We start from the raw sequence: 13,375 nt of genomic DNA, 5'->3' as shown, positions 1-13,375 counted from the left end.
CTGAGGAAATACAACCGCAGGAGTATATGAAATTTGCCCCCTGCTTGTCATTGATCAAAAGGTATTAAAACTATAATAGAGATCTTTTAGCGATTGATTAAAGGTCGTATGAAGCCTAACAGAGATTGAATAACAATTTTTAAAAATCAATAGCACAAATATTGGTCTTAGTGTAACTTCTTATGAGCACTGCAACAATGATTAAAGAGCTGTCATAGGATTGCTGTGGTGGGATTTGTTTCAGGTCCATTCATGAAATGAAAACTGCTGTCATGTGAATTTATCTAATCAGTATAAATCAAACCATTTGAAAATTATTGTGTGATGAAAGACCCAGGACAATGTTTTCTTCATATTAGAAGTGTGGATGTGTTCTGCTAAAAAACTAAATGTCACTAGGGCTGGGATGGTTACCGCATTACCGCGGTCACGTGATGCCTACCGCAGGTCTCAGCTCGTCACCGTCATCACCGCAAAGAAACATTGGCCTTCATATGTGTGCATGTTGCGTCTAATGACATGGATTCATTGATTCTAATGGCATGGATTGTGTCTGATGACATTGTGTCTTAAATGGGATTTAAGGCTTTCTGAACAAAACTTATCATCAAAAGATGGAGCAAATCAGACCTTTCACGAGTTGGGGAGCACAGTTTCCTTCTGTTTATAGCTTTATCCCGATAAAACGGCAGAGTTGAATTTCAGCCTGCATGCACGTTTTGTACACTAAAACAGAGCGGCTTATATTGGTACAGAGAGCAACAGGTTAGCAAACTGCTGAGTCACCCTCTCTGCTCTCTGTCTGCTCAGCTGCTACACGGGCTGCCCTCGGCATTGTCTGCAAACTATTTTATTTATATTTTACTTTATTGACGAAAGAGCTTTCTGAACTGTCTGTGGAATGGATCAACGGAGATGAGAGAAACCATTGTGGCCCTAAATGACAGACAACTCAGTAAAGACTCTCACCTTGAGCTGAAATGGAAATACTGTGCTGCAATCTTTTTATACAGTCTATGGCTGCAACATATGTTGTAAGGTTTAAGCAGATGTTTTTTCGGGGGTAACTCCATTCACTTTACCGGCAGTATTGACAATAGATAAAGCCACCGTGGCTTGAGAAGCTCTAGCTTGTTGTTTTATTTTAACTCACTTTACATCGACTTTGCTAACTCTTTTTCCTCTCTCTCTTCCTCACAGCGGAACCCATACGAGAGGGAGTTAGATTTTTAAGTAGCATGTGGCACGTGCCAGTGGCATGTACTTCCGTATGCCAATAGCGATTGTCTGTGAATTGACGCCGTAGCAGTAGCGTTGTTTCCCACGAGTCACGTTTGTTTTCCCCGTTCTTCTTTTCCTTAACCCAACCGTCTGTTGTTGTCTCGCGTCCCCCAGAGACCGGGGCTCGTTTACAGCAAGTCACGTTTGCTTTCCCCATTCTTCTTTTCCTAAACCCAACGTTTCTTTTACGTTATTTTATATATTGTACGTCTATATTTACGTTATTTTATATATTTTTACGTTATTTTATAAATTTTATGTCTATATTTTACGTAAAATCTAACATTATAAGTTATATTTTACGTCTTACGGGGAAGGACATGCCACTTCCGGTGGCACACGCCAGGAAATGCCATTTCCGGCTGCACATGCCACTTAAAAATCGAACTCCTACTGACTCTGCTACTGATTTAACAACTACTACTCGGTTACCGCTCGCTCTCCTTGCGTGACCACACGGGCACTGACGTCACTCACTTAAGGCACCCTGCCATTCTCGCTCTAACTTACGCTACTCTCGTAAGGGGGTTGCGGTATACCGTGGGAATTTCTTGCTTTTCAACATACATACCGTCCCAGCCCTAAATGTCACAGCACACAATGTACTCCCAATTTTGTAAAGTTCTTTGGAAAAAGTGACCCTCAAATTAGGTATTGCATTTATAATATTTCCATTGTCTCTGACATAAGGACAGTAGGCTGGTCATCGTTTGGGATTTTAACAATGGAGACTAAAGAGGAGGTGATTGAGGTACTTACCCTAATGAGACCTCTGTTCCTGCCGTGCTCTTTTGTGTGACTTGATTGAACGGACACAGGGTATAGGTATACCTGCAGAGGGGAAAAGAACACAATTAGTGTAGTAATTAGTTAATACATTTATTACAATTAGCATCTCTATCCTCATTGTTGTTGTTTTTTACAGCCTGCAACTTTAATGGTTCTTTATTAATTATCATGGCTCTCAAGGTTGTCTTTTAGCCGCAGCGTTTTGTTTTGTTTGTTTCTTTGGTAAACTGACTTCAGCACCAAACAACAGAGAGACAAAGTTAGCAACTAGGTAGTGAACATAGAAGAGAATTTAGCGGCAAAAGTGCCAGATATTTCCCACAGGAATTGGTGGAAACCAAAACAGAGATAAAGTAAATATTGGATTTACATTTGCCAGGTGGCCAGAAACTCCAAAAGAGTGGGTGTGTAAATAGGCAACTGTTTGCAAAAGCATTAGCCAACAACAACTTTATAAGGTAATAGCATGTCAATGTTGTGTTTCTACTGAATCTATCTATCTATTGGCTGAAACAATCAATTAGGCTCTATTAAACAAAAAATAAAAACAGCAGACAAGCCTACTATTGTGAAAACAAGTCAAGAACCAAAGCAGTGGTTTACTAAGCAGAATTATTGAACCGTGAGAGTCTAGGCTTAGTGGCTACCTACTGGGACAGAAGATTGACAAGGAGCTACCAGTTACCTTGCTAGCCACAGCTCTTCTACTAAGGCAAAGAGGAGTCTAAAGGAGTTAGCAATTAGTCGAGACCATCACTAATGTACTTGCTGGGGATAGTGCAGAGAGTAGAGGCACGATCACTAGCTCCAGTAACAATCTGATCAAAGACCTTAATGGTGAAACCGATTTTCCTTGACATTTGAACCATTACACTGACTGTTATAAAACAGCAGAGGATGCCCAGACAACCACAATGAGAGAGGCAGAGAGAGAGAAAGAGTGAATGAGTGAGTGAAAAAGTGTAGGGGCAAAAATGGCTGCAGCGTAAGTAGACGTGGGCTGGGATATGTGTGTGTGTGTGTGTGTGGGGGGATCAAAAGCTGTATGAGAGAAAAGCAAGATGAAAGAAAAGAAAATGATGAACATCAGAGAAAGGGGGACAGTGGGAGAGAGGTAAGTGATTGGCTGCCAACTCCTTTTGCTCATGCACGTGTTTGTGGTTTGTATTAAATGCTTCTCACTTTCATTTACTGTAGGCATTTATCCTTTCATGTCTACTATATGTTTCGAGGGGGATGGCCCTTCCCCCATCCGCCACATATAAGGGCAAGGAAGAAAATAACAGAAGCCCCTTTTTTGACTGCAGAGTAAGCAGTACAGCTCGGAGTAGAATTAAAGATGTCTCACCATGACTAAGCCTATTGAGAATCCATTGCCCCTCCAAGAAATTTGACACTGTGCAGCAAGGTTCCTCCTGGGATGTTTTCTTATTTATTTGTATTTTATTAGTTTATTCTCAAACTACTGTATATACTTTACAGCTATGCAAGCAGCAATGTCTGTCTGTCGGTAGGTTGGGCCACCACAAGAAAAAATATCTCAACAACTAGGATAAATCCTACCGACTTTGTTTTTTTTTTTGACTTTTTTCTGTAGCAACATCTGTGATAAGTTTTCCCTTATCCAGTGAAATATCTCAACATCTACTTGATGGATTGACAAAATATTATACATTGTCCCCAGAGGAGGAATCGTATTGACTTTGGTGATCCTCTGAGATCCCTCTAGTGTCACCATATGGTTGACATTTGTGGTTTTGAGAGAACTGTCTCAAAATCTATTAATTGTATTTCCATAAGCTTTGGTTCAGATGTTCACGGTCCCCTAAATTAATTGTAATATCTTTGCTGATCTTCTGACTTCATCTGAGAAAAAAAACTCTCTTCATATAAGAGCTAAGACTTGGTTAAGCTGTCCTTGACCTCTTCAGGGACACCCAGTTCACTCCAACATCACATGACAATTTAGCAAGACACACACACCTGAAGGACCAATTGAGACCTTACATAACTGCTGCATGGTAGTTTGAACAGAATTTGAAACTCATCAGTGCTTTGGTCCAAAAACAATACAAAACTTTTTCTCAACCAGAACCTTTAAATGTGCAATCAAATGGCAAATCAAATGGCAAATAAAATGACGTGATGGGTGCCTCTCGTCCTAAATACATTATTAAAATATATGAATCAGAATTCCACCGACTCTGGCTTTATAGTCACTAGATTTATCAAATTTGTAAAGTCGGTTTTTCAGCAACAACAAATCTGAGCACATAGTCCTTTTTCACAGCAGACATGTTGACATGTCATTGTAGGAAAAGCACAGGTGTATTCAAAACCATTAATGATGGCTGCATTCCACTTAGGAAAGGTCCTGGTATTGTGCATGCTGACTCACTGAAATAGCTTACTGGGACACTTGATGGAATTGAGCCAACGTTAAGGTTATCAATTTCAGCTCTGCTTTTCCTACTATGCCAAGTCAAATGTCTGCTGTGAAAAAGGTCCATTGAGCACCTGATAGACAGATGTATAGTAAGCAGGGAGGGGGGGGGGGGGGACGACGACGACTTAAAAAAGCAATCAAATAAGTCCCATAAGGGAGTACCCCTGTATGTCTGTACCTCTCTTCCCCCTCTCTCTTACCCTCAAGGCAAAGCCATCCATCCCTGCCCACTTTTGCTGACACGCCAGCACTGCACACACACAAAAAAAGCTAGGCTATTTATGAGTGAGGGCACTGCAATCTGACCTTGGATGCTCGCCTCCATGTGGCAGCTTGTGAGAAAACAAAAGCAGGCAAGGCTACACAGAAAATGTGTCGCTGGGTAAATTATTTTTAGGAGAGATTAGAAATGTCGAGCCCAACATGCGGACAGAGGTGCAGGTTGATTAGCTGTCTGTCTCTGAGACAGACACTTCACATTCTGCCGTCTGCGTTACATAAATGGGACACAGCAGAAAGGTCACAGGGACATTTATACAAACTGTCCGCGGCTATCCTTAGCAAATGAGCACAGTGTGACATGAAAGAGGAAATATCCGCTGAGATGGACGGGCGGTGACAAAGGCTTTGAGGAGACGAGACTGACAGCGAGGGAAATCAGAAACAGCCAGAAGAACAAAGACAAAAACAGAGGAAAGGGGAAGGCAGAAGGATAAAAAGAAATAAAAGTGTGCAAAAGGAGAGTGGGAGGAAATCCGAGTGTGTTGTTGGTGTTGTATGCATATGAATCACCAACTGAACAGGCCGCGAATGTGACAGATGATGACATGCAGCAAGGGGGACACTGGGTGTAGAATACAAAGGATAAGAAAGACGAAAAAATACTACTTGGTGGGTCACCGATCAAACCTTTAACAATAATTAGAAGGCTATGATGTGCAGCAGATCACAAAATGACAACAGTGGTCCTCCCATGCGGGTCCTGATCTCCACACGGTGTCTCTTTTTGTCCCCCACATTCGTCTGACAATGCGCTAGCCATAAGAAGTTGGTACCACTGTGTCAATCTTTGGCAGATGTTCTTGGGCCTGAAGGTACACAGTTACAGAATAAATATCTTAGATGCAACCACTTAGCCTCAGGCAGTTCTTCATGCTTCACTGGATTGGACTGCAGGTTCAGTTCACTCAGAAATCTGATTTCTAAAGCAAATAGTTCAAAGTCAAAGTTTTTCCAATTTAAGTTAATGAAGTCAGACAAATGGCAATAAGGCTTAATAAATTGTTTACTGCATAAGATGTTAAAAAACAAAAACAAAAAAAAACAGCTTGGTGGACCTGTTAAGAGATGATTTCATAGGTTTGTTTAGACTCTTTAAAATCGGACTCCTCTGATGTTCTTACATTTTCTCTAACGATAGTGTTTACAGATCTCAGCTTTTTTTGTTGCTGTGTACAATGTTACTAAAACAGGCCAAAACTCAAAAAAATATGACCCAAGTTGTTATAACCATATTTACTATTTAACAGTCCTTTGTTAATTACAGATCTGACATAGTCATCCAACTGGTACTCACTAGGGTTATAGGTAAAAAAAAAAGATAAGAATATTTATTTCTCAGTCCACTGAGATCCAGTCAAGAGACGGAGAGAGACAGCAATTAAGCCCGTCTCCCACTAGACTGCTATGTGACGGTGTGGGTGGAGTTCATTGACGGTGACACTGCAAACTGCAGTAACGTCAACACTAGCTAATTGGTTTACAGGTAACACTGTGTATACTAGTCTGGCATGCCAGAGGTCAAAGGTGACTCAGCAATATAAAGTGACGTGGTTAATTGTTGAGTAGCGAACCTAAAGTAGAACCAACACTGTTCATCTTGATAGCATAAGGCAACCCTGAGTCACACATTTATTTTAAGTAGAATGTGTTTAACAGTGTCAACATTGCATAACAGGTTAAACTCTCGCTAGCTTTATTTAGTTACTCGTTACGTCGTCTTTATGTTGTTGATGATATTTTAAGATTAATTATTTTCATCTTTAAATAAGAATTACCTACCCTATCTGCCTAATTTTAATGGAACATAAATTAATTTAATATACTGATCGATTTGGGAAGAAATTTTGTCTGGCTCTATCCTATTTATTCTCTTGCCTCTGTTATTCTTGTTATTCTGTTATTGACATTCCAACTGGTAAAAGGTAGCACAGTATATGTACAGAAGAGAGTGACTGTCAATACTATGACATTGCTATTAGTTGTCCATCGATAATCTTGTACAATACTGAAATCAATCAAATCTCAAACCAAATTCAGGATAGATTCTAGACTCTAGGAAGTCCCTGCACCTGGCAAAGAAATAGGTCCGTGCATATCACAACCTCGTTTTTAAACTTCAGCTTTTTAAACAAACGAGACGCAATATGTTAATTAGTGATCTTAAGACGCACAGATAGGTCCCATGACATGGTGCTCTTTGGATGCTTTTATATAGACCTTAGTGGTCCCCTAATACTGTATCTGAAGTCTCTTTCCCAAAATTCAGCCTTTGTGCAGAATTACAGCCACTAGAGCCAGTCCCACAATGAGCTTTCCTTAGTATGTGCCATTTCTGTGTCTGGAGCTATTGAGGAGGAGAGAGGGGAGGGGCAAGGTGGGGGTGTGACCTTGACCAACTGCCACTTTGCTCGTTTGAAAGCCATGATGTCTCTCTCTCATGGGCGGGCCAAATTCTCTGGGCGGGCAAAGCAGAGAAAGGGGAGGTAACCTTGCGCCTTATGAGCTTTCATTTTCTCAAAGGCAGAGCAGGATGCAAAATTACAAATCTGACTATGGCCACGTCAAGACCCGTCCTACAAAGCAGCTTGGTTGGGGTTAGGCATTTCACCTCGAGTGGTTAAGGTTAGGATAGCCAATTGGTCAGGGGATAGGACCTGTACAAATCAGGTTACGTTGCCTTGCATGGACGCCTGGCCAATAGTAGCTATTGAAGGGTGGGTCTTGGCGTGGCCATAGTGGGAAAACAAATATCGCGAGCAGGATACCCAGGGCTCGGTTTACACCTATCGCCATTTCTAGCCACTTGAAAGTGGTATCAATCGTCTTATCAAACTCTCAGCAAGAAATCGAATAAGCACATTCCACAAAGTGTTGAACTATTCCTTTGAAAGGATTTGGCACTGCCATTAGGAGACAAACATTTATTCAGTGTGAACATACAGTAGCCCTACATTAACTAGACACTTTTCTGATATCAAGTTCACTCAATCTATGTTGTAAAGGAGTCTTTTTAGGAATACAGAATCATACATTTTGTTAGGTGGAGACACACGATAGTTGTTGTTTTTCCACAACCTGAATAAATAGTGAATCATCTGACCTGCTTGTAAAGGAAGCAGGGTTTTCTTGAACAATTTCCCTGAAGGGATCAATAAAGTATTCTGATTCTAGTGCCTATCTGTCCTTTGATCAGCAGATCCAGCATTAAGACCCTGTGTCAACAAGTTTGCTGAAGTGTCTTTGGTGCAGCATTACACAGGTTACAGCTGGTCACAGTACCAACTCTATAAGTGACTGTAATGCTCTGTGTAGTCTAAACCACAGTATGAAATCCACACTTTGGATTATGCCCCTTACTGTAAAAACCTGCATTGCACAATGTGTACCTTAACATACTGGATAAGAATAAAATGGGCACCTGGAAAAGGGCATTCCCTGACTAAACTTGGATAAGTGCTGATGAGGTGCGTTTCAGTCCAACTTACAAAAATGCAGAGCTAGTATTGCCACAACATATTTTATTGTGCTTGTTTGTGTGTTTTTTTTCTGATGTTCTGCTGTTTCACTAGTTTAATGTTAGCTTGCAATGATTTTATTTTATTTGATATGACATCAGAAAGAGCATTCATGTGTGTCCTTATAATATGTTTTTTTTGTATTATGGAAGATTTAGTAGTGATGTATTTTAAATGACTAATCAAACCTTGTTAAAGATTTAAAGTTGCAGTACTCAGCTGCTATCCAACAAACATACACGTACAAAAAAAAAACATGTCGCTTAGAAGAAAAGTTTTATTTAGGTAGAAAAATACAAAATAAATCACTTGTTACTCCTTTTGCGATGTTTATTACTTACATTCATTATTATGTTATAACTGTAGTTAGTGCACTTTCAGTAATTTAAGTAATAAAGAAGAGGCCTATTCTTATTTGAGGAACAAATGTCTTGTGGTACTACAGTAGATGTTAAAAGTGCATTTAATATAAGAACATCTACAGTAAGAGATAAAGGTGGGAGTTAGGCACTTTGATTTATGTCTCGTTGGTGAAAAAGTTCTGCAGTGTTTGGGTCTCTCTCCTACAGTAAAATTATAAAAGTGCAACCGTGCTCATCAGGCCACAAGTGGAATTATAGAATCAAATTCCAATACTGTAACTAATATTAGAAAGACTATTTCAGGACTTTCACAAGGCATCATGACCATTGTGAGATTGGGTCAGTAAAATTCATTTCACTTGGTAATCAAGTTGAGAGTTTGCAGCCCAAAGACCCAATGACAGTTTATCCTTCCAGAGCCAGTTTAAAAGAAAACATACTCAAAGTAGGCTATTTTTCAGCTTACCTTTATTTTCCACATGGGGATCCACAAATTGAAGTCTGAATAAAATGCAATACATTGTTTTTACAATGAGTCTGATTGAAGTTCACTTTCCTGACAGCTTATCATATTTTGGGCTTGAAAATCTTAATGCAGAGCTGAGAGTCGGTGTATAAGATATTTATTTTTCTTTTCTTATTACGCTTCGCTTCAGTGAAACAACATGGAGAGGGAAGGTGAATGCACAGCAGAGACCTCTTTCCCACATAAATTACCCAGGAAAAAAATAGCAATGCAGACCCAAAGAGCCTCTCAAAAGATGCCTCAATTTATATGCGGAAAATGGGAAACAAAGCAAGCCAAACTTGAAGCCAATTTAGTTTTTAGAGACATCACTAGGGGCAATGAGGCAAATAGCCTGTGGCAGATCATTTAAAGCTGCATTCTCCCTTTCATCTCTTAAGATATTACATTATTATTGCTGCTATTTTGTTCTCGAAACAGGTGAAGGTTGAGGCATGTGGAAAATATATAGGCAGTAAGAGACAACAGCTGGTGTTTATGGGTCTTTCAAATGTCTGAAGAAATGCAATGAATTAAATTATAGAATCATGGTGCTTCAAAAGTATTAACACACACACACACATATATATATATATATATATATATATATATATATATATATATATATATATATATATATATATATATATATGTTAATACATATTGTTACAATGGTTTTTTTATACTATAAATGTGTGGGTGTTTGATATACGTCTTTTTATATTACTACATTGATGTAACTATACAGTGGAATTAGATTGTATTGCTTGTAGTAATATTTATTTATGGAGTTAAAAAAAGCTTTACATTTTCTAAGTTGAAGTTCCTAAGTGATTATCAATAATATATATAATGTAAAGGATCCTATGTAGGTGTGGAGCAAGTTGGCTCAAAATAATCCTTTACACTTATTCTCCTCAAAAGGTGTTAAAAGAATTGCTCTTAACACTAAAATGTGTTCAGAAATTACTTCAATATAACTAAAGGTGATAATTAGAGTTCCCACATTAAAAGGGGAAATAACTGAGCCAATAATCAGAGGCTTTGAAACTTGGAGAGTGACTGTGAAATATCCGTTCTCATGATACTCCAGCTCAATTTTAAAAATTCCCTTTTGCCCAATTACAAAAAAACAGTAGGTACAGCATGATGAGGATGCCCCAATCTCACCATTTCACCTGTTGCCATTTCCAAAAGTCAGGGTTTTAGCAAACATTACTTTAAATACTTGAATACTCAACACTTTGTGGAACTGTGGGGGGTCATTTATCTATACGACAGAGACAAAAAGATGTGGATTATTATGACAACTATTTCTATGGCTAAATATGACTTTGCTTTCTAAAACATCATCTCATCATCTGACATTTTAAAGTAATTTTCAAATGGAACATTTACATCCTGTTTTCTTTCGCTGCATATTAAACATGTGAACAACATAGCAGAAATTGACTGTTAAGTACAATTCTCAATTATAGGTTTTTTCATGTAGTAAATTGAAGGGGGTGATTGATTTCAATAATTTGCTCCAATTTACACCATACCATCGCCATTCCTCAATACACACATTTATAGGGGTCAAACAGACGAAGGGCCCTATTTTAACGATCTGAAACGCAGGTATGAAACGCAAAACGCAAGTAGCTTTGTGGGCGGATCTCTGGCGCTGTTGCTATTATACCGGCGGGATAAATGATTCTTGCTCCAGACGCAAATCTTAAATGAGTTGGTCTGAAGTAGCTTGGTGTGGTTTGGGCGTAACGTGAAAATAACCAATCAGAGCGTCATCTCACATTCCCTTTAAGAGCAGGCGCGCTTGTTCCATGGCAGATTGCTATTATGACGGCGGATTTGCCTGGCCCACGCCAGCGGGAGCTGTCCGAGATGCGGCAAAGCAATAAATGCCCGTCTTGGCCGGGTGGCGATGTTGCTGCGGCCTCTCGAGCGCATCTCCTCAAGTCTGGAGAGGATTGCTACAGCCATGGAGCGTGGGCCTCCAAAAGCACCACCTGCTCCTGTTGTGCCCCTTCCTCCTCCCCCCACTCCATCTCCGTCCACCCGCTCCATCAGGAGCACATCGCGCATTACTCCCGGACCAGATCCCGCCGGAGTGTCCAATCCCGCCGTAGTTCAACATCACGTCTCCTTAAGTCCTCTAATATTTCCTCATTTATGTCATCAACACATCCATGATTCATGGAAATGTTGTGTAAAACACAACAAGCCACAAAGAATGCTGGGACTTTTTGAGGACTGTACTGTAAAGTGCCTCCTGACCTATCCAAACACCTGAAGCGCATTTTTAGTAATATTTTTCCTTGTAATTATGTATGGTTTGCAAAAATGGGAACTGCTGCGTCCATTTAGATGAGAGAAGTGTATGCGCATTGTGCACCAGCTACATTATGGCCAAGCATGCGCCCCTAAAATAGCATCTGAATAACGCACCACTGACTTTAGACTAGCACCACTGACTTTAGACCAGGTTTTTCCTGGTCTGTGGCGGAATTGTTTTCTGAAACTGCAAAATAGCACCAGAGAACGTTTGCGCCTGAACACGCCTCCTCTTTTCTGAACCGCCCCCAGGAACGCAAATACATTCCCTAATTTACCGACGTGCATCTGTGGAAGGGAAACGTCCACTGTGCGTCGGGTGCAAAATAGGAATGATACATGCGTCAGTGTACAAAGGCAATTGTGTTGAGTGCAAGATAGGGCCCGAAAAGTCTTGGCCCCATTACCAGGCAGAAAATGCTTGGGGTAACAGGTTAGTACAGTAGATCAGAACCGTCACAGCTATGCTAATGCAACCACAGACTCTTTATAAAATACAGACCTGAATGTGTCTTACAGGGTGTAGAAGATGGTGGCTCTTTTTACAACTGGTATAAATGTGTTCATGCAATCATATATATATGTTTGTAGTGTATGTATTATTATAAACAATGCATTAAGTTGTGTGTAACTATTAAAAACAAAACCCACATGTGGAACTTTTTAGAAACTGAAACCTTTGACTCAAAACTATATTTGGGTTGTAGGTTAAAATTGATGTCAAACATTGTAGAAGTACATAATGAGCCTGGCGAGAGTAATACAGTTTATTGAAGTAAGCTGCACTAGAAACATTATAATACACTGTCTAAAAGAAAGATATTTGTACATGTAGGATAGTAATTACACTTTTGCTGAAATGATTACAATTGCTGAATTAGATCATATTAGATTTGATCAGAGATAAACTATGTTGAACTCACTAGGAAGTTAAGGTTGTCACAGCAGTAACTGCAAATGAGACAGCAGGAAAATAAGTATAAGACAAACACTGTTTAACACGGAATTTAATTGTTTTACAGCAAGACATTTTGCTGTCTCTCGTTTGGGTTTTATTGACTTAACTTTATACTTATTTCTCTCTTGGGTCTCTCCGTTAAACCTAGGGATAATTGTGTTGTTTGTTTTACCTACAGGTTCAAACCAAATCATTCAGCATAGTAAGGAAAATTACTGTTACTGTCAAGCCCTGTATTAAATTCCTTCGATTTTCTTTCAGGGATGTCAGCAGTGATTTGACAGTGACCTTAACTTACTTTAAAGGTGCCCTGCCACACGTATTTCATTACTTTGTGGTGATGTCTGAAGTTCTACCATGGACTCTGTAACATTTTTTGTGGTTACCTTGTTTCAAGCCATTCTACCGTGGTATAGAAAGCCTACAGGAAGACTCAGCTCGATTTCTGCCAGTTCTCATTAATATTCAACAAACTAAGCTGTTGGAATCTGATTGGCTAACAGCTAGCCAATGAGAGCCTGGCTGTCAGAATCCTTTACCCAGCCCAACTGGGCGAGCTAATGAATAGTAATGAGCTCAGGTAATATGATGTCAGACTGACCAGCTTTTGTAATTGGCCTGATTTCTCTGTTTATTTCTTTTCAGTGGCTAGAGCTGACAGAGGAGGTAGCACTTCATTTTCACATTCACAACATAACACAAACACATATGGACCTAACATATTTCAAAAAGTGCAAGTAAAAACGGTTTTGTATGGCAGGGCACCTTTAAACAATCTTATTCATTCTTTGCTGTAAATACTGAATTTAAGGTGACAATGTCAAACTACAGATTAACATATTTGGTAACACTTTACTTGAAGGTATCTACATAAGACTGACATGATACTGTCATGAACACAGA

General features: G+C 39.5%; 1 protein-coding gene across 2 annotated transcripts in view; it reads right to left on the bottom strand.

Moving 5' to 3' along the window:
• Window positions 1–13,375, bottom strand: part of LOC114545625 (glucosidase 2 subunit beta) — a 151,240-nt gene that overhangs the window by 32,054 nt on the left and 105,811 nt on the right. For both annotated transcript variants that reach the window (XM_028564041.1, XM_028564042.1), the window contains exon 13: window positions 2,041–2,112. In XM_028564041.1, the coding sequence (XP_028419842.1) occupies window positions 2,041–2,112 (72 nt within the window). The remainder of the gene's footprint in view (window positions 1–2,040; window positions 2,113–13,375) is intronic.

Source organism: Perca flavescens, chromosome 19 (assembly GCF_004354835.1).
Source record: "Perca flavescens isolate YP-PL-M2 chromosome 19, PFLA_1.0, whole genome shotgun sequence".
Classification (NCBI taxonomy): Eukaryota; Metazoa; Chordata; class Actinopteri; order Perciformes; family Percidae; genus Perca; species Perca flavescens.
This window is presented reverse-complemented; position numbering and strand designations above follow the sequence as displayed.